This window comes from Sabethes cyaneus, chromosome 2 (assembly GCF_943734655.1).
Source record: "Sabethes cyaneus chromosome 2, idSabCyanKW18_F2, whole genome shotgun sequence".
Taxonomy (NCBI): domain Eukaryota; kingdom Metazoa; phylum Arthropoda; class Insecta; order Diptera; family Culicidae; genus Sabethes; species Sabethes cyaneus.
This window is the reverse complement of record NC_071354.1, coordinates 196,941,507-196,964,292: the sequence shown is the minus strand read 5'-3', so window position 1 is coordinate 196,964,292 and position 22,786 is coordinate 196,941,507. Positions and strand designations below refer to the sequence as shown.

At 40.9% G+C, this 22,786-nt stretch overlaps 1 protein-coding gene across 3 annotated transcripts in view; it reads right to left on the bottom strand.

Annotated features, from left to right (window-relative positions):
• Nucleotides 1–20,034, bottom strand: part of LOC128734597 (protein Smaug-like) — a 31,270-nt gene extending 11,236 nt beyond the window's left edge. For 2 of the 3 annotated variants that reach the window (XM_053828871.1, XM_053828873.1), the window contains exons 1-3: nucleotides 19,274–20,034; nucleotides 764–1,789; nucleotides 26–677 (exon numbers count right to left, since the gene is read on the bottom strand). In XM_053828871.1, coding sequence (XP_053684846.1) covers nucleotides 26–677; nucleotides 764–1,542 — 1,431 coding nt within the window. In that variant the 5' untranslated portion in view covers nucleotides 1,543–1,789; nucleotides 19,274–20,034. Of the gene's footprint in view, nucleotides 1–25; nucleotides 678–763; nucleotides 1,790–1,972; nucleotides 2,123–19,273 lie in introns of those variants that run through there. The other variant, XM_053828872.1, reaches the window with a different exon arrangement.
• Between the last annotated feature and the right edge of the window lie 2,752 nt (nucleotides 20,035–22,786).

Genomic DNA, 22,786 nt, shown 5'->3' with positions numbered 1-22,786 from the left:
TAATTTGAATCAAAGATGTTCTTACCGGCACAAACTCTTTAATCGTGATAGTTTCCATACTTCCAGCAGAGTTAGCAGTACTCTGACTAGCTCCCCCGCCACCGTCCTCTGCTCCGGGAGTTTCCGGTGTCCATTCTAGGTTGACCAACATGTTGGTCGACTTCAGAAGCTGTGAAACAGTACTATCAAGACAGGAACTAGAACTGGAAGTACTGCTGCTGCTAGGCTGATTCAAACTCTGCTGGGACTTAGACAACAGCGACGAAGTAGAAATGCTAACCGACGAAAGTGTCGGCTGCTGCTGGCTGGACAGTTGCTTGCAACCACCAGTACCAGCGCTGGTTTGAAGATGTTGCTGTGACGGCTGAGGTGGCGCCGAATGGTGCCAGGTGCCGGCTGCGAGGAATTGTTGGCTACCGGTTTTGGCAGCCGGATTGTTGGATCCACCAACAAACTGCTGCTGCTGCTGCTGTTGATGTTGGCCATGCGGTGCCGTTGCACCGGCTGCAGCAGCCGAAGCAAGATTAAAGTAGTTACTATTGCTTGAAGCGTTGTTGATGCAACCCTTGTTGCCGCCACTGGTGGCCGTTGCTGCTACCGTTGATGAGGTAAGCGTTGTCGGGACGTATGAGGAAGAAATGTGTTCCTCCAGGTGGCGTAACCAGTAGCTTAGAGATCTGTGGAGTGAAGTAAAATGGTTTTAATAAAACAGACAATTCAATAGAAATTGGTGCAACAACGTTGTATCAGGATGGGTTTTTACCTTCGATCATCATTATTCACCGCAGGGTGAATTAATAAGTAGGACAGTATGTGCTGCACCAGCTCGGTCGGTACCGTCTGCTGGCAGGCATCCTCGACGGCGGCCGGTATGAGCGACATGTACACACCCTTCACGTCATCGTTGCCAGGTTTCAGCAGCGGCAGATAGACCAGCATATCATTCAAGATATTCTTCTTGGCTTCGGCCTGTTTGCTTCTGGGATGTGTCGCTGCTTTGTCCATGTTGTTGCTGTCCAGGGAAGTAGCCGTCGAAGATGGTGGCACTAGGATAGTTTTCGACGGCGCAGAACCACACGATGTGCCCGATGTGGACGAACAGGAGGACGAGGACGTGGACGTCAAATCATAGGCGGAGTTTTTCTTCTCTAAATCCGTGTATCCCGGATCTTTGGCGGTCAAATTATTGTTGGCAATGTTGCTGTTGTTATTGTTGTGATTACTGTTAACGATTGCACCCGTCTCACCGGTACCCGGCGCAGCCACACAGCAGGTGGCCTGGTATCGTTGGACGAGTTTGTTCAAAAAAATTGCATTGTTGGCATTGGTCTCCAGGTGCTGTAGCTTGCTCTGGGAGCTGTAGTTCTGGGCAAGATTGTAGTCGATCGACAACTGCAGGAACTTTAGGTTGGCAAATGGAACGCGCTTCAGCAGCGCGTACAGAACGACCGTCCGCTCGCAGTCGTTCCATTGTTCGAAGAAAGATGTCACCGTGCCTACCTGCTCGCAGAATAGCACTGGATTGTTACCGGAAAATTTCATTTTCGTGGTTCGTGGTTCGCGCGTGTTTGGCAATATATTAGGTCTACTGTTTCTATTTAGTTTATTTTCGTTTCTTATCTCCGGAAGGATTTACACACATACACGTTTTACGTTCACCTAATACTTGCACAGTCCGTTCTAAATGGATATCGATTATTGCAATCGGTTTGTCTTTGATTGAACGGCATTTGTGTGTCGTCGTGGCGTGCTCTAATATTGCATTACATGTTGTTTTTTGGTCAAGCAGCTGCAAAGACAAGAAAGAGAAAATTTATTTTTACAATCTTTTCTAATAATTTTTAAAACCAACGTCTGCAGACGAGTGAAAATACTAAACGACTTCGAAACCGATACGGCGTCAAATGGAAACGTTTCTGTGCAAATTGTGAGAAATGTGTAAATAAAGCATACTAATTTTCAGTTTTCACACCTGCCCGAACTAGCACCGATCAGGTTGAAGGCATTTTCTCGAGATAAGAACGCCACCATACAGTAGGTACTGCTGCATTCGCTTCGAAATATTTGTAGAACAACCAAAATGCTCTAGAGGAAAGCGGTTCAAAATTGCGAAAACAACTCATTAGCACGTAACTTCAACATGCATAACAAATAAACGAAGTTTTAGAAGACTCGTTACGTTTCCTGAATTCGGCGAAGTCGAACACACCGGCAAAATCCAAATCCACCTCAACCAACCAACAAGTAAATCTCTATCCCAGATGTGTAGGACGAATAAAACTGAATCGTCGATGATGATCGACGACGTGACCGATCTGTTATCAACGCCAACTGACCAGAGATCTCTCGCGAAACTGTTTTGATTCGGTGCGAAGGTGAGCGCGGCTGCTGATAATAATACCTACTGGTGATAAGTGCGCTCCCGGTATAGCCGGCGTATAACGCCAATAATTACAATATTAGCAAACCACAAGAGTGCCCCGAGTGGCGATTGAAACACGTGCACCTTCGTCGTGCAGACTAGATTAGACTCAAAGGTATCAGATTCGATTTCGAAATGGACGGTAGTATTTGATTATATTTTTGTAAGCTTGAAAAGCGCTCTAACAAAAGCAATATCTATGGATATATTCCAATATGAATGAGTTAGAACATAAACCAAAAAAAAAATAAAGACAATTCATCTTACCAGTCGAGTCGTACCGTTATAGCTCGGACACAATTATGCATTGACGCAAACGATTTGGAAGAATACTGAAGGAAAAGCGCACTAAACCAGCCTTCCATCCCACTCGATGATGGTATATTGTTGCGTTTTTTTCCACTCAAAGCAAAAACGTCTTTGCTTTTTTTTGGCGAAATTTGCAGCATCCACTTTTCTGTGACATATGGTTTTTCTTGATCTGTTTGGCTCCACTCGATAATGTGGAATTTGCACAAAGCGTTTTCAAAAGTAAGAAACATTTTATTTGTTCTGCAAGCTTACTCTCAAGAAGCTAATAGAAGTCTAACAAGTAAGACACCTTAGTGTAGAGACGTAATCGTTGAACCTAAATCTAGATTTAATGATAACGCCCAATGCTTCAGTGGCATGTGCTGGGAGTAAGCGGCTTTATAGCTATTACAGCGTATTCATTTCGTAAGAGCTCATGAAAGAGCCCAGATGGCTACCTTGGGGCACGCCGGATAGTACGACGGAATTAGGTAAATTAATAACATTAATGCTAGCTAAAACATGACATCAAGACGAAGATTTCTCGCGTAACTTTTCAAAAGGACCTAAGTAACATTGAGACTCTCTTTGGTGTCCTTTTGGTGTTTCAATGCTCATATCGGCCAGCAGAAGGAATACAAACCAGTCATTGAAGAGTTCAGCGTACACCCCCGCTGGCCAATGAAATGGACCTAAAATTTATAGACATTGCCACCTCTAAAACATGGCCGTGCGTAGTACCTTTTCCTAGCATAAACTCCTACACAAGTACACCTGGAGATCACCAAATCAGACCGAATCGCAGATCGACCACGTTTTGAGCGACTGTCGCCACTCCTCATACATAGTTGGTGTCAGTCCCTATCGAAGCGTTAGCTCGGATGACTACCTAGTGATGGTTAAAATGCGCTCAAAAAACCCCCGTGAACAACTTTTGGTACCGACGCCAGCCTCGGTTTAAAACCCCGTGACTGAAGGAACCAGACGCTGCACTGGTGGAAGACGACGAGCTGGACGAAGCCCCTCTCGAGGACTATTGGAACACCATCAAAACAGCCATTAACAGTGTAGCGAAGAGCTCCATCGGGCACGTACCACGGATCCGCGAAACCACAGTTTGAAGATGAATGTAGGAGGCTGTGCTAGCGACCAAGATGCGCAGTGCCACATGTCAGAACGTGAAAAGCCACAAACAGAAGAAGATGCAGCGAACCTAAAGCTTTCGGGAGAAAAAGTCCTGCCTGGAAGAGCAGGAGTATGCGGAGTTAGGGCGGCTGCATCGTTCTCAGAAAACGAGAAAGTTCTACCAGACACTGAACGGAACCAGCGAAGGCTTTGTATCACGAGCCGAAATGTGTCGGACGGACGATCGTGAGGTGACCGAAAGGTGGTGTCTGCACTTCGATGAACACCTGAAATGCGCCCAGGCGGAGAACTTAGCCGCGGGGAAAGCAATTTGAACAGTGTGACAAACGGAGAAGTGCCAGGCCCATAGATCCAGGCGGAAGAAAGCTAAAGAACAAATCGACTCGAAAAGGTGACATTGGAGCGGAGCTCATTTTTTCAGTACCTGGTGTACTGATGATGGTGTTTTGTAGACGAAAACTATAGGCGATTTGATTCGGTGGAACTTCATAACCTCGCATTTAGAGACGCTAATAGTCAAGTTATTCATTTTGCACCAATTTACAAACGTTTCCAAAAGAAGTTTAAGACGATGAAAATTTTCGACGAATCGTCAAGTAGATTTTAAAATCGTCAGTATATATCACTCTGCAGCCTCCTTCATGGGCGGACGTGGTGTCATTAAAGAATAAAATGAACAAAAATGGTCCCAAGTTACTGCCTTACCCTACGCCAGGTTTATTCGTGAACGAGAACGGCATCTTGGAGTCAAGTTTCACTCGCAAGACCCTGTCGCACAAATACGAGCAAAACCATGTGTCAAAGTGCGATGATTTTAAGTCTTGCTCCAGCAAGTCTTGCTTGCTTTTAACTCAGTATATCACGTCTACTTGCACCTTGGGCTTCTTTTCAGTAATGCAATTACTAGTGAAGTCAAGTATTCTTCAGCGCTGCAGATCTCTTGGGTTTTAAATGACGAAGTCATGAAGGGTGGTTTCCGCTTTGGTCTGGGTCGAAGACGAATTCGCGAAAGGATGCTAAAAGCAGTTGATTGAAATCGGATACAAGGGCCATATTCACATCGACCCCATTTAAAATCAGTGCAGTAGAAATCAAACACTCGTTCATCAAGAACCTCATTGTATCGAATGAGGGCTGAACAGCTCGAAGTAACAAGCACTAGAGAATGTAACAGATCAACTTTGATAATAGCTTCAGGTGGTCACACCGCATTGACATTAGCAAACACTAAACCCAAGGCCCGATCACGGGGTTATTCGTGAATGGATTTATCTACTGCATGTCGAATAATACAGAGCTGGTATGATCGATTTGAAGTTTTCCAGAATTCCAACACAGACTGCGTTAATTGTAATCACCAAACAGTAGGTGAAAGTATAATGATCCTAATTTCTCCGATATCGTGAGTGCTATAAGCCTCCACCGCTTAATTTGCTCGAGCCGATGGTGTCGCGGTCATTGCGGTAAACATTATATTCCGTTCCAAGCAAACGTAGTGAAAGGAACCGGTCATTGGGCCAGGTCTCGATGAGAATCAGTACGTCAATTTCAGCATCGCAAACTGAGATGAAGCAGTCGTCGACTGGTGCGAAGTCCTCTAACATTTTGATAGTATAGGCGAATACAGTTGGATATTGGACGAGGTGTCCTCAGTAGCAGTAGGAGCAACTGCAGATGGGGCCAACGTGTCACCGCCGCCATTCAGGCCAGCCACTGCACTAGAGCCATGAAACGATTCAGGAGAATGGGTGAAAAAGCGATGGAAAACCATGGGCCTCCATGGTACCAACATTATTGCTTCCCGGAAACAGGAAGTTAGGTTCTGGCTGATAATGGGTCGTCAGGTAACTGGAACTAGTGAACGGGTCACAAACTGACTTGGTCGTTGAATTATTAAAGCCAACTTTTGACAGGAATAAATTTTTGATTAATCCACCCTAAAGGAGATAAAAATATTATTTTTTTAATTATTCGAAAAAACAAAATATGTTCTTCAGCAAACTTGTAGAAAATAAAATTTAGAGAAATTTTGTCGAAGATACTTTGGCTCTATCTCTTTAAACAAACGGTCTACAGTATGTTTTGTATGATCAACACTTTAAAACTAAAAAAATACACTTTACTCTTTTTGATGATATTTTGAAGGCCCACTATGTTCTAGAAAGTTGCTTATATTTTAAAAACACACCATTTTGCTGAAAGTATCATAATAATATCTTGAAGTTTTATGCAGGTTTTATGACTTTTTTGATGAAAAATAGTGCTTTTTCATACCATAATATCTCAGAAAGTGGTCAATAGTGGTAAAAAAGATGATAAACATATGAAAGGATAACATTTTGCGCTCCACATCCTGGTAAATTCATTAGTATCCCTTAGTTTCTTCGGGGCAAAATCGTAAATTGTCATTTTCAACATCTTATCGATATTTTTTATCATGGCATTGCAAGACTGCTCGATGTATACACATACTATTTATAATAGCTCGTTTTTGAGTGAACTCTAGTGAGAGTAGATGAAAAGGAGAGCTAACAACAGTTCTAGGTCTCTTTTTCATAATGAATAATGAGGGGGGTAATAGGTAGCTGTGCTTAACAAGTTGCCGTTGTAACTCCTACCTTTTGTCCAATGCTGGAAGGTGAATGGGTCGAACCAAGCTACAATCAGAGATTATAACCGGATTTGAACTTACAACAACCGCCAGGGCGTGTGGCTCGCTGGTACCCGTGTACCTTTGAACCATAGAGGCGCTGGACAAAAGGAGACTGCGCAACCCCTCTTATTAATGAAGCGACGTATCTGGTTAGGGTTATTTTTAGACACAAATTGTGCCTCTCTTCCTCCTTGTACTGTAGAAACTACCGACCGAGAAGTTTTAATCTAACTTGTTTTTACTTTCAGGACGACGACACATGCAGGCCTTTACGACTTGCAAGGTACTGCCCGTGGCACTGTTCGTCCCTCAGCGTGTTAGCCGCGATTCTCAGCGTGGGTTTTCGAAGAAAGGCTTCGTTCCTATGAAATTGACCAAACTCGTGTTTTTAGTCTTTGACCTTGAAATTCGGTTTCAATATTTTATTGAAACGATGGTTCTACAATTGATGGAGGGACGCTAGGGGAAAGTAATGAATTTTTTTTTGGGAATGGAGGGGAAAGAGAAGCTACCTATTACCCCTCCCCCTTCCTTTCCACTCTGTCTCCATCAACGGTTCCACTTGGTTCGGGATCACAAACGAAAACAGACGAAAAGAACGCAATAAATAACTCACATGAATTGGATTCAGTGGACAACTCAGTTCCATGAAGTTAGATTTCTGAAGGAATCAAGGAGCGATTTCTTTTGAATTTTAGAACGGTTTAAAAAGGTTTTTTAAGGTTTCTACCCAAGTCCGTTTGAACACTCAAAACATATGACTTGTAAATACCGTCCAAGCGATATAACTCTGCGCCCGATAAACATAACAGTTTCATTTCTTTAGAAAAATTACTTATTTTTATATCCTTTCTGACTTTGCGAATCAGTCAGGTGTGCCGCAGGGTAGTAACCTGTGTCTTCTGCTATTCTCAGTATTGGTAAATGATGCAACGTTGATTCTTGATTGAGTCGGACGACAGATTTTTGCTGACTATTTGTCGTTATCCGGCAAATTGATGAACTGCAGAATTCCCTAAACCCTCCATTCAACTCGATCTTGGGTTACTCGTGCCCATTCCCCAGGCGCCTTTGAAGTCGTAGTTTTTTACTGAAAAAATAAAAACTGCCACCTTTTTTTTGAAGAGGATTTGGCTACTTTGTCCATTAATTTGAACTTTTGTATTATATCCCTGTTTACCGTACGTGCAATGCAAGCCAATTGCCATTTATAGGCAACTAGTCATTTGCTCCAGCACGCTCCCAGTCAAGTATAATATGGTTTATGAAACCGATAACCTTCCCGGGATTGGCAGACCAAATTTCACTAGGAGATAAGCATCTCTTGTCAAAAAATTTAGCTCTGCTCGTGTAAAGCGCACTACAACTGTAAACCAGGTGTTCCGAAGTTTCGCTTTCAAGATTGCAGAAGCGACAGACAGCATTTTCAACACCCATGTTCTTTAAATGATGTCTACTCGGACAGTGCCCTGTTACTAGGCCGGTGTATGTACACAGAGCTCTCTTGTTGAGCTCTACGAGCTTTTTAGTGGTTTTTACGTTTGGATTAATGAATCTTTTTGACTGGTTACAACCTCTGACAACCATCCAATTGGCCGTCATCTTTTGTTCTTCCCAGCGTTTAAGTTCCATTTTGATTGTGCATTTTGATATACCGCAAAAAGGCTCCAGACCGATGAATTCCGAATTGGAGCCCGCTTTTGCTAGCTCGTCTGCCATTTCATTGCCTTCAATGCCACAATGCCCTGGAACCCAGTATAGATGTACTGTATTCATTTGGCATAGCTGCCAAATGAAAGAATGTAATCCCTGACTATTTTCGATGTGCATTTGCAAGCGCTTATCGCTTTCAATGCTGCCTGACTGTCAGAGAAAATGCATATATTTGCATGCTTATATCTTCTTCTCAAGCAAATATTCACGCATTCAATTATTACAAAGATCTCCGCCTGAAACACAGTTGGCCATAGTCTCATAGCCACTGATATTTTTGTTCCAGGGCCATAGATTCCAGCACCAGTTTTTGAACCAATTTTTGAGCCATCCGTGAAAAATATCGACGAACCATAGGAACTCCTCTCTCCCAGTCGGAGCGTGAAGTTTCACACACCTTGTAGGGAGTATCATAGTTATCCTCCGGATTCGTCCAATTTCCGTTCATACTTAACACGGGCCCGATTTTGAAAAGTTTCAGAATATTCATGTGACCAGAAAGATCCGAAATATGCCTGAACCTATTAAGCCTTAGAGCACTTTTTTCCGCTTCTATTTGTACGAATTCATGCAAAGGCAGCAGATTGAGAATTGCATCTAGGGCTTTCGATGGAGTTTCGACTGCCGCCTTAGATCTGGACGACCGATATCGCACGTTGAGTCCCTCTGTGCCGGTGCCTATGGGGTTGTTGTATAGAACCGTTTTCTTTACGACGTGTCCGGTTCACCGTAGTTTACCGACTTTCGCCAAATGTACGTTGGTAATCTCCCCCAAGCAATATCTGTTGCCCTTGATTCATGTACCTTCGCTATTCTTCGCTTTCAGCTCGTACTCCGCCGTGGATTTCCTGTCAAATTTTCACAACGTGTTAAAATCCGTATACATTGAAGCTGGACCTAAAGGAGATCAGGTTTGCCTCTCGCCGATCAGGGTAAGTAGTTTTCGATTGACATTTGTGATGATAAGTCGTATGGAAGTTTCAAGCGAGATGATAAAAACGGAGCCTACCACAATATTTCAAAATAATGGCTGCAGTCGTTCGGTGTCCAAAGGAAGAGGATGATTGTTGAGGAGAAAATGACTTGAGCATTCGGATAAAAGCATGTTCTAACAAATCCTGCAGAGTAGAAATCTGGTTCATGGGATTGCCGAAACGGTCCAGACTCATGGATTTGATGGAGTTCTGAACTTCTGATGAAAAGGAAGTACGGATCAACGATATGGAAATAATCGGCAACATAAAACTTTCCTGGCACCGAATGTTGGGTGCCCTTGCCTTGTACCCACTTATACAACTGAGACGACTGATAATCGCTAGATTGAACGGCTCGACTGCGGCTCGACATGGAGGTCGGGAACCTCCATGATTCCAACTAGAGTAGGTTATGAGATGAAGCCATGGGACTCACATGCAAAACCGGAAACTGGACTGTTGTGCGCTGTTGGGAGGAACTCGACTGCGGTGGAGGGATTGAGGGTTACCATGACGCTTGTCTTGGAGCATCCTGGTATTGTTGGCGTTTCGAAATTTATACTTTGTCCGCGCTAGTCGATGGCATTCCTCAACGAACTGACATTTGGAAAGGGTTGCATTCGTTTTTTATTTTTTCAGAAACATATGCTTCGAAGGATAATGCGGAACACCGCGTACGTTGTGTTATTTTTATAAACTCAAACCATCATGAGTTGATATCTGATATCAACGTGCAATCAATAAATCTTCATTTTTGCAAAAGACACATTTTCACAAAATAGAAAAGTAGATCGTGAAAAGGCATGTATAATCATAACAATATAAATAACTCGTTATGACATTTATTCACTTTTTCTTTTCTTGTAGAGATGCATATGATATTTGAACAGATTTTTGGTGTTTTCTCGTACGGAATTTCTATTTTTAAGTTTAGAAGTGCTTGGCTGGGTTGCTAAATTAGAAACCAATGTTAGGTAAGTTCACGCGATGAATTTTCGAAAAAAAAAAATGTTTCAAAAAAAATATAACTTACTAAGCGTTTACCCGAAAAAGGCGCAACATTAGCAAAACGTGTCATTCGAGCGTATTGCATTCATCGATTCATGGCAACTGTTTCGGAACAAAATAATAAAACTTATGATATCGATAATTAAAGCCGAAAAATAAACACCACACACAACACACAGCCGGAGCTTTCACGAAAACAATTGCAGTCAGGAAGGACGACACTAGGCGGTGGCTGGCTGCTCCCCACCCAACGCGCTTCGTTACCGTTTCTAGGCTTTACCGTAGGTATTCGCGGAAAAGCAAGAAAAAAGGGCCAAGCGAACGAAGAAAAAGGAAAGGAAAAATCAGGTCAATTGGAAAAAGATACGGAAGCGAGCGGTGGCCGATGAAAACGAAAAGACGTGACACGCAGGCAGGTAAGCAGCTAGACACAGACCGAGCAGCAGAGCGCTCTGGCTGGAATCGCGGCTCGGTTCGGCCGGTGCCGTCGTAGGTTCAATACATATGATGGTGAACCGAAACGACGCGATGGGGAACGTGTTTCATAATTAATTTCCCGAAACGAAGTGCGGCTAAAACACTGCTGCACGTGGAGAACCGTTTGTTTTCGGTAAACCGGTAGTCCGCGAGTGAATGAACGATACACACGGCAAGTGAAAACATTGAAAAATAACAATAATGACGCGTACATGAGTGGCATTTCTGTCGTGTGTCCGGTCGCCGTCGTCCCTCGCTCGCCGTTTAGGAGCAGGAGCAGCAGAGCAGCTGAAAACAGTCGTCAGCAGCAGGACGGAACGAGACATTCGTGCCGACCGACGACGTCAATCGATGGCAGAAATAAAACAACAACGCGCCTCTAGCCAGGCGCGGAAAAGTTTGAAAATACAAAATAATTTTCCTACACAACAAAAGGGAACCTTAACTTGTTAGATCTATATAAATGTAAATAAAAGATAATCGCTTGCTGACTTGACGTCTGATACACAAATCTTGTGACGAATGTTGTGTAATACAAGTGTAAAATCGCAATACCGTCGCAGAAAAAAAACAGTATTACGTTAAAAAATTTGAAGTAGATCTGCTTGTGTAAAAAGAAACAAAAATAGATGCGATATATCAGGGAAGGGTACTAAAATAAAACGGAGTTGTTTATTTGAGTTACTGTAACCGTTATTTTCAGCACCATTTTCAGCAAAGGTGCGTTTTACAGCATAACCGAAAACCTAACAAAGCGGCGATAACAGGGTGGCAACTCAATCTGTGATTTCAAATTCCTGGTTTTTTTCCCGGTTTTTCTGGTCGATTTTTAAAAAATTCCTGGTTTTCGAATATAACTCAAAATTAGCATCAAGAATGGAAAAATACAAGTTTTTTGTGTTGAGTATTATGCTGGAAAATTTGTCGGGTTGTCTATTCCCTTTTAATCAATGAGAAAGAGCAAAGATAAAAATTTATATTTGCTACACTGACTAGGATTGAAACCGGCGGTGAGTCTTCTCTAGCAGATTTTTCTCATGAAAATACCTAAGTCGGCTACTTCAGCTGGCAAACATTATGAGAAAAATCTGCGACAAAAGCAAAATCGAGACAAAATCGGACAAGATACTTTTTCTCGTCCGGGTCTGTCTTTTACAGACCTGCGGTTCCAAGTTAGGATGGAAAGCGATCATCTTACGGCATCTTTGAAAGATACGCTTATCAGAGGCCTGCACAGGGCTTTGTATGCTATTCCCCCAAACTCATTCATGCCTACTTATAAGGGGCAAGGATTGAGATTTTGGGTGGTATAGCTTAACTCTTTCCAATTCCACATAACGAGTTAAACGCTTTGCTAAGTCATCCCCTCGGGGGTGCTAAGTTTCCCAACTTAGTTAAAAGCTTTATGCTCTTTTCGAAGACGACCAGTATCCCTTCGGAAGTAGAGATGCTTTACCGGTTTTACCGGTATTACCAGGCTCTTTTCCAATACCGAATTGCCGGTTTTTCCGCGATCAAAAACCGGTATTTTTTGCATGATTAAATAACATCTCAAGAAGCTTAAATCGCTGGTAAAACTTTGAAAGTAAGGTACCCCAGGGCAAGTGGGAATACGGGGTAAGAGGGAACGGACCTCATAACTCTCTTCAACCTCATTTTCTCCAACCAAACCTTTCTAGAAATGAAAGATACAACTCAAACGCATGTAATAAAATTATAGATTATTTATAACAGGCATTCCAAACACCAAAATTTGACTTTAAATTTGAGCGTTATTTTCAACTTGCGTTGTAAGTTTGACGCACCTCTCTATAAATGATATTTTGGCTTTAGGTAAAAGTACGTTTTTCTGACAGTAGGTAAACATAATGAGTGTATTAACAAATTACACCCGAAAGCTAGTTGTTTAATTTGACAAACGGCATTAAAAAAATGGCTCGCAATAAGGTCGGCACTTCAAAGCACCCGGGGCAAGTGGGACCTATTAAAAATAAAGTGTTTTAGCACAAAACTTTTAGTCTTAATATATTTTTTAGATGTACTACCGAACATTTTCAGTTCAATTACATAATATTTATATCAGTAAAGCTTTAGATAATTCTTTAGCCTAAACTGATGATGATAATAATTATCCTTCCAGTTATCCCTAACAGTCCGTTTATTCATGATAATTTTTTTGAGAACAATAAAACCAATTATTTGATGAAAATGTAAAAAAATAACCTTTAAGTTATTCATAAACGAAGAATTTTCAGTACATATCATTATACAATTTTATATTGGGGTCATGCCGTTAGAGTCGGGTCACTGTCAGAGGGTAGGGTCATGGCGATTTTTGCAGTATTTGCAGCCTGTGTCATCTATGTAAAACATTGTAAATCTTATTTCTGTGACACCTAACATTTCATAATACAGAGATACCTCGATATAAGACAATTCCTTGGGCATAAAAAGATAAAAAGTTAGAGTTAAACAATATAAAATAGTTTAAAACAAATAAGTACACAGTCGAGACGGGATCTGTTAAAAACCGAAATAAAACGAAGCGTTAGAACTGCAGAGGTCAAAAAAATTGTTCGATAGCGAATTCGTCGCAGTTGTGATAGGTCCGCACGGAAAATGACAGTTGAGCTGAATATCAACAAGGAATCTCTTCGTCGAATTTTGAAAATTGATCTGGATATGAAAGCATTCGAAAAACGTAAAATCCATGGATTAACGGAAGCAACAAAACAAAAGCGGCAGGAACGATGCAAACTGCTGCTCAGTCGACACGCTGATGGCTATAAGTGACCTTTTCTAATGAGAAGTTGTTTGTTCTTTAAACCCCGCATCATGCTCAAAAAATGATCGGTTGTGGCCGGTTTCGATCATGGACGTTCCAAAGCACAAACGGAATGTACCACGATACCAAAATTCATCAGCGGTCATGGTGTGGGGAGGCATTACAAAGAAAGGGAAACTTCCTCTTGTATTTATTGAAAAGGGTGTGAAAGTTAATGCAAAATACTATCTAGAAATGGTCTTAGAACAAAATTTGATACCCTACGTTCGGGGAATGTATGGTGAAGAATATTACTGCTTTCTTTCAATAGGATGAAGCTCCAGCCTACCCTGCAAATTTTGTAAAGACGTGGTGCAAAGCCAATCCGACGGATTTCATATCAAAAAAGTAGTGGCCTCCAGGTTCTTCTGATTTGAACCTGTTCTTCTGATTCAAATGGGGTATATGCAACAGAAGCTCAAAAATTATAAATGTCATAATTCGGATGCATTTCAGTTAGTTATTAACAAGATATGGGATGATATTCCGATGGAAGTAGTGCGTGTCGCATATAACGGCTTCAAAAAGCGTTTGAAGCGTGTTAGCCAGGCAAAAGGCGATTCAATAAAGTAATAATTGCTTGTGGCGTTCTGTATCTATGGGTAAAAAACTTCTGAAACTAAAATTCGAAATAAAGCCTTTATTTACAAAAATATGACTTTGTTTTGGTTCGAATACACACTGTATATGTTAATTAACACATTAAGTATCTTTCAACTCTACAGAGGAGCTAGCTTCACGTAGTTGCTAAGGAAAGATTAAAGATAAGGAACAAAAAACGACGAACTCTACGCGTAGACTTACGGCCGGGTCTTACGGCCGGGTGTCAATCCAAAACCTGCTTCCGAAATAGGGCTTTCCGACGAAAAGTTAATGACTGCAAAAAGCAAAACCTGGGTGCCAATTCTGTTATCGAAATTTGACCTTCTGTTTTTATACGACAGACTTCGCAACCAGCTGTTAGAATACAGGACAGTGCGGGGTCAGTGCTACGATCCTATTGATTCTAACAGCCTCTCCCAGCCGAGATTCGAACATACGACGACTGGCTTATTACACCAGCGTCTTACCTCGAGACCAACTGGGAGGGCCTGACTGCACATTTCCCTTTAACACCCAACTACTATTTACTGAGTAACTCTTCTGGGAAGAAGTTTATAGGAAGACCGACAGAACAGCTGGACGTCCGATCATTTCCCTTTAATATTTAAGGTTTCTTGGCAAAAATTACCCTAACGTAGTTCTACGCCAACTACGCGGTCATGTCTGAAACGCAACCTTTCTGTTTTTTTTTCATAGTGTTTAAATACAATAAGCATTATATTCTTCCAGCATTACTAGCTCGTAAGGAAAGCACAAACGATAACGTATTCTTGAATAGATTGAGTCTGTCGCGGGATCTCAAAGCAGGTCTGTCCATAAAAAAAACCTTGTATGGGCTACAACAATCTAAATGCCTTTCTTTGGTTAAAACGCGTGTCGTTAGCAAGCGCCACATCGTTGGAATGCCTTAAAAATATCTTTTCTTTGACATCAATAGATGAAATGTAGCCCAGCGGCATTTCCGGGTATAGAAATAAACGCTAGTATAGTGAATTGTCTTACTTTACAGTCTTACAGTAACGCGGTGAATCAAGTCAGTCATTGTAGTGGCAATCATCCACGAAGATTCTGCAACTCCGTCAAGCACAATGCACAGTGCTTGCGCTGCACAGCTAAAAAACGGAAAACATTATCAAAGGAGTGCTATTGTGCTATTAAGAGTTGTACGAATCTGGCTTATTGGAGATCCAGGTTCTAGCAGATGCACCATGGGACATGATATTCGTGGGCGGAGCTGCTGTATCGCGAAATGTAATGACGATCTACAGTTGCACTCTAAGTGCAAAGCAGAATACATGGCACCCTTTTGTACAATCCGACAAGCGCTTTGGTGGAGTTAGCTACAAACCCAGATTTCATTTCATCTAGGGAACTGGGTAAGCCCTCCAGGTGCTTCGGCCTAGACGGATTTGATTTAAAATTCCGTTCGATTCCGCTCAATTCCGCTTTACGAGACACATACTATATGTAAAAATAAATTATGCAATAATACATACTACACATATATCTAACTTAAACTATATTACATTCTACATGCGGAAATAAAACTTAGACGGATACCGAAGTGCTCGTCAAATCACCAACTCATGAGATGGCCAGGTGTATTTAAGGTAATCTAAACTTAAATTATTTTTCTAGATTGCTGCTGTTCTCGTAAGAAACAAGTTTTTTAGATAAAAGTAAATAAATTTCCACAATCGTTTTAGCGATTTTTTTAAATGTACTTTCTCTCTCTCGACCGCTCTTAATCTATGGTGTATAATCTATGTGCATTCTTTATATTTTCTTCGTGATTTCTATGCAACCGGCACACTTTTAGTAAGAATCAGGGTCCGACAACGCTTTCAATTGAAAGCCGTCAGAAATGGATAAAATAATTAAGCACTAAATTCAAATGAGAGAACTCATATATACTTCACAACTAAATTCCACCAACGTCGGTGAACTCGATGTTTTCAGCTAACTTTATTTGCAATATTCTGTAAAATATTTAGTAATAACTATCAGCCTTTAAACCTAATCAAAGGCAAAACATGCTTTAATTAGTAGAGTCAACAATGGAGAATCGTACCTGATTTCCAATGTAAGCTTCAGTTCGAAAAAAAGTCGGATCATGTTTGAACCGATTGTAAGACAAATGCAAAATTTGCATTGCAAATTGCATTGCATTGCAAATTCAATTTCATTCGAAAAGGAACATGGAAATTTTCCAGAGGGATAAACCTTCGCAGTAGCAAGGAAACTAGAAGGAGATGGAATAGGCCGAAAAATTACTGGAGCTCAGTAAGTCTTGATCCGCCATCGACATCCGTTTCCGCTTCATCCGTTATTGCTTGATATTTTAAGTTTCGTAAATCTGTAAACCTAGGAACGCGCGTGCTTTTCCATAAAACATGTAAACTCGAAACGAACATTTGCTTTCAAATTGAATTCCCTGTCATTCCTTGACTTTTCCAAGTTGAAACGATTTTCCCTGACATTTCCTGGTTTTGCAGGTCAACATCATATTTACTGACTGTTGTACTGAACGGAATTTCAGAAGTGAGCCACTACCTCGACTCAACCAACGATTGGTTTATTAGGACCAACGCGATTGATACATTAGTTGGGCCAACTGAGCATTCCGCAATGCTTAGCTGAGCATTTTGACGAACTAGAAATGTATTGTTACATGAATAGACTGATAAGAAAAGCCTTGAGTTATAAACGGCTTTAGAACTTGGCCCTTTTTTATCGACAGACTTTGCAACCAGTTATTAGAATATATGACAGCTACGGGGCTAGTGCATCGATCCCACAGACTCTAGCAGCACCGCCCAGCTAAAATTCCAATATACGACGATTGGCTTGTTAGACCCTTTTTAAGTTCAATCAAGTTCTATACCGACGGGTCAAAAATGGGAGTCAAAACGGGTGCTGGAGTGTACGGCCCCAGAACAAGAATATCTGTAGCTATGGGAGACTGGCCAACAGTCTTCCAGGCAGAGAACACAGCTATAATAGAATGTACAAACGTCTCTCTTAAAACGATTTTCTCTGCATTTTCTCTGACAGTACAGGGGAATGAACTTGCAGACAAACTAGCCAGATGTGGCTCTAACTCTTCATTCACAGGTCCAGGATTACCATATCCATTCTGTGGAATCTCTGACTGTGTGCTGAAGGGTGAGCTGAAATAGTGGAAGAGCCGACCAGTCATGGCCAATTGGATGGCCGTACAATCGCTCAAACAATAAAAAAAAATAACGCCAAGTATCAAGGTTACTCAAAAATTGCTGAGCCTCAATAGGAGAGATCTCAGCACTCTTGGCGGTCTTGTGACGGGACATTGTCCGACTAAATATCATCTTCGGAATCTCGGTTTTGTACAAGATGATATTTGTCGCCTATATGTAATGCCGAGACCGAAAGCTCGGAACACTTGCTCTGCAATTGTGGAGCACTAATAGGACGCAGACTGCAGTATCTCAAAAAGGATCTACTAAAGCCTAGAGATATTGTTCGAGTCGCCGATCAGGGTAACAAGGTTTATAAACCAAGTCATGCCTGACTGGCACCTGCCTCGCTCCAGTTTGCAGCCAATCACTTCCTCAATAAGTGATAGGTAAGCTTGAAGCGTACAGTAAAAGAAATAAACGGGGCATAACACAATGGTTTAAATAGATATAATGACATAAATCAGTAGAAAGGAAACTTTTCTTTGCAGTTTAGTCAAAGACAAAGCCGCAATTAGATTGGAATTTAGCTGACTATGGAACAAAATCATTCAAAACGATTAAACAAAAGTCGATTCTTTGGGAACAATGCTATATTAAGAGGGCAAAGTCGACGTGCAAGCTTTTTTATATTATTCTCTGCTAAACTAAAATCCAGCAACTAATCACTTAATTTCCAAATTTTTAATGTATGTTTTCAAAAATATAAAAAGCCAAAAGAGTAAGTCTAATACGTTAGAGGAAAGTCCGATTTCATTGTCGCTTTTAATTATTTGCTCTCGGCGGTAGCACATGATCTAATTGGGCGTGTCTTTTATTATTTGGAACATAAGATAATATTTTATTTTATAAAATATAATGGTCAATATTTAAATTTCTTTAGAAGCTGTGACTAATAAATGTATACATAGCCGCATCAATTAAAAAAACTTAAAAATGCTAGTCACTGACCAACAAATCAGAAAAGTGTCCGACATTTTAATCTGACAAAAAACGTACAATAGTAAATTGTTTCCTGATTTGAAAAGAAAACAAAAAACCTCGATTCTATGAAATCGAACCCCATTGTTTCGCACAAATCTCCGGAATCGAGTCGAGTCGCCTTCAGCAAGGCACATCGATACCAATGGCAACGCAAACGGGGCGAGCGAAATGCGAAAATACTCGCATAAACGAAATCTGTTGATCAGCCAGGGCAGGGCAGGGCAGCGCAGAGCAGGAAGCTATGGTATAGGAGGGAAAGAGGAACGACGGGCGCTGCTCCCTCGAATCTAGTATGCGTCAAGTATAGGCTAAATCTGCTGCTTTGTTTAAATCAAAAAAAAAAAAACAGTTTAGCACATTTCAGCGAATTTTGTCGTGCGTTAGCAGAACAAAAAAAAATAGAAGAAATATCTCGCAAATTGGTACTAAACATCCTTGAATTGGCTGCTGCCACTCGGGAGAGGTTAGCGGTGCAAAGAAATTTGATCGTCAGCTCCCTACTGTCTGACCGTTAATCGAGCATGGACGACGTCCGACGGACGGGAAATGGGCGGAAAAGCGGAGAAGGCAGGACGGACGCCAGGGGATGATAATTAAGACGGCTCGAAATTCGACTTTCGAGAAAATGGAGTCTCCATTCGCAAACATTCCAACGCACGCTAGGAAAGTGAGACTTTTCGCCCATAACCAAAAAGTTTCTACTTCCATTTCGCTAAATCTTGTTCGGTTAGATCTCAGAAAAGCCCTTCATTGTAGTGCTTGCGATTTCAGAAGTGTCTGGCATGGTATTGAACCCGAGAAGCAGACATTTAAAGCAAAAAAGAAAAGATCAAACGAATGTATGTCAGGGCATTCACATTTTCGGGGGGTTCCGTCCGAATTGCGGACCTTCTTCGCCATACGGTTCAATACGCGGCGGTGCGAGATAAAACAATTGAAGCAACGAAAAAAAAAGAAACTTACCTCGCACACGCAATACTTCCACCTTCGCACAGACGGCTCTCGGGCGAGGAATCCTATTACGCGTAGTTTATTTCAACTTCCGAAAATAGATGATTTTTTCAAGTTCGACCGCGTCCCGACGCCTGGCCGTGCCAACAAAAGCCAGCTAGTGAGCCTGTCCGAGAACTGCGCCGTTTGTTCGTTCGTTCGTTCCGCCGACTGAATCCGGAATAGCGGTCACCTTTGTTTCGTCTGCCGCACTGGAGTCTCCTCGCGAAACGAGACGGAAAAATTACAACGGGAAATGGTCGCAGCGGAACAAATCGAATTTAAATTACGGACATTTCCACCCGAAACCACAAACGCGAGTAGCAAAAATTCCTTTCTTCCGATGGTGGTGGCCTTTTCTTCTGCTCTTCTCTGCACACTACACAGCACACATTTTCTATTTTTTGTCAGCTTTTCTCTTCAGTTTGACAGTTCACACACGTACGCGCGCACAGCACCACCGCACACACCGATAAAAACGCACAGAAATAAAACGAAGAAAAGCTTTTTCAGTCACCTTCCGCCCGAACAAAGATGGTAGGGGAAACACAATACAGGCGCTTCCTATTGTTCCTTCGGGCTTGCGATGACGAACAATAGAATTCACAATGCCATCCACAGGACAATTACAAAAATTGCAAATAATAAAAACGTTTTCACTGCGTGCGTCGATAACTGCTGCGATGGAAGTATGCAGACAACAGCTCACGAATCGACGACGACGACGACGTTTCCTGTAATTTAGCTCTACTCCGACTGCGAAAGGAAAACGTAAAACGAACGGCGACGTTGATGGCAGCTGTCAACGAACAGATAACGGGAGAGAGCGCAGCGCGCACAAAATCTTATAAATCATTTTGCTGTCATTTGATGCAAATACACGCTTAAAAAAATTACTCACGAATGAATAAGATTAAATCACAATGAGCGAGTTTCAACTCTAAAAATTTAATGAGTAAAATCCGACTCACTTTCACGAAAAGTAGAACAGCCCAAAAATATGAGCAATTTGGCAACTTCTCAATTCTGAGTAGTTTAGGCCGATAACAGAGTTATATCGAGGTATTTACACGGGGTAAATTACTTCCTGCATAAATATTTCAATATGTGATAAATATACACTCAACCCCCGTTAATATGAAAAACACGACGTTCAGATCAGGCGAATTCATTTTTAATCTGAATATTTTTGATAACTATTCATTTTTACATACGCGCAAGGTGCGCACCCTATGAAATTGTTGTTTTGATTTGACGAAAACAAACGTTTTGAAAACATGTCGAATAACTCCGAAGTGATTCGCGATAAGGGCGCAACTAACAAAGTGTAAAGGTCCAAACACAATGCATACGGATTTTACTATATACGTTGCGGCAATTTGACAGTTTTTCTATGGGTTTGCTGTCAAATATTCGCAACGTAGTCAAATCCGTATGCATTGTGTCTGGGCCTTAAGCAATGAGGAATATCACTGCACTGAGAAAACTTTTCGTATACTTTCTGTGTCCCACACATAGATTTTTGCAATGTGCCCAGTTAATGAACTTTATATGCCAAACAATTATAATTTATGGGTACGCGAAACTTTTGCACATACTATTCATATGCGTATAATTTTTATGTGTATTTCTAGGCGGATTGTGCTTATATGTGGCACATGATAATCATCTGGATATTCACATGGAAATTTACCATTAGTTATGCGCAGAATATTTTGAGTGTGTGATAATTTGCCTAGTGATGTCCGATTACTTCTCGATTAATCGAACTAATCGATTATCTGTTAAAATAATCGATTAATTTTTAATCGATTGCTTTATGTTCCGATTAGTACACGGAGAAGAAAAATGTAGTTTCAACCATATTTATCGTTGTTTTACGCACAAACAAAAATTTCGTTTTGTTTCAAACTGAAATGTATGATTGAAATGAAAATATTTATTGTTATATCAATGTCAACTTCAAATTTGAAAATACTTTACTTTTAATTCAAAACTGTTATTTTCTTGATTCAAACAGAATCTCATTTCGAAACAACAATATTTTCAGGTTGTTATAAAAATATTTTATTGAGGCTTAAAGCAACAATCATTTTGTTTGAAACAAACTGGAGCTTTTTCGCTCCGTGTAGATAATCGATTGCCTGGTCGATCGATTATACCGGATTTTTGAAAATTTTATTATTTAGCAATTTCTAACAAATTTAATTTATTACAGTGGCTGGCGCTTAGCTACTAAATTAACCACACGCGATTAGCCAGTTAGTTGGTTTCGCTTAGTTGGTTTCGAGGTACGATGCTGATCTAACAAACTGGTCGTCGTATTCGTATGTTCAAATCTCGGCTAGGCGATGCTGCTAGATAGAATTAGTGGAGTTGTTACACTAGCTTCGTAACTGTCCTAATAGCCCTCTAATAATACTGATGTAAAGTCTGTCGATAAATAGGGGTCAAGTCTTAAGGTATCCAGCTGAAAAGAAAACAGTTCAAGAAAAAAACCTGCTATTTACCAACGGGGTGGCACGCTAGAATTTCAGCAAAACGAACATCTATTTTCATTCTGCTTTCACAAAACTGGATAAACTGTTGTCGTATTTTCACTCATTCAACAGAAAAATATAATGTGATGTATAATATATTACAAAACCGCAAGAATGTTCAGCAAATTGTACTAAACTAAATAATCTTTAACTGCCATCATTTGGTACAGCCAGCAACAAGTTTTGTTACACGATTTAACATTGCCTTAGGGTGAACAGGCCATTTTTCGGGTGCCAGTTCCAGCGATGTCGGTTACGCACCAAATATATGCGAAATGACAACCTTGCCATCCCGTTGCTATTTACCGACCAATCTGATGTAGTTCTTTTAACAATACTGTGTTACCTGACTCACTGCGAATATGCGTTGTATTCGCGGGATCGTATTGGTTCGAAAGGTTTCGAAAAATATCGCCCTTGTATCGAAAATATCGTTAATTTTGATCACTAAAAATAACGTACTTAAACGTTATATTTCATGTGCCAGTAGTACGCAATAATTGTATTGTGAAACTGAATTATTATTTATGCAACTTTTTACAAATTAAACGCAATAACAAAAGCACAACTTATAAAAAATCGTTTGTTATCGATATTAACTGCATATGCGTTATAAACGAATAAAACGTATGGTTACGTTTTATTTCAATAATACGCATATTCGCAGTGAGTCAGGTAAAACAGTAGTTGCATAGATATCAATTGAACAACAATGGAGATAGAGCCGAAAGTGTAACTGCAAGTATCCTTATTTTTGGTATCGGGACGTAAAGGTTATAACCAATCGATTATTTCGACTAATCGATTATATAGCGCCGATTAATCGATGTCGATTATTGGCCGCCCAAAAAGAAATCGATTATTAACTAATCGATTACCTGGAAAAATCGGACATCACTAGCGGTCACTTAATGTGGCAAGAGTCCGGAGTGATTCGCGATTGCCT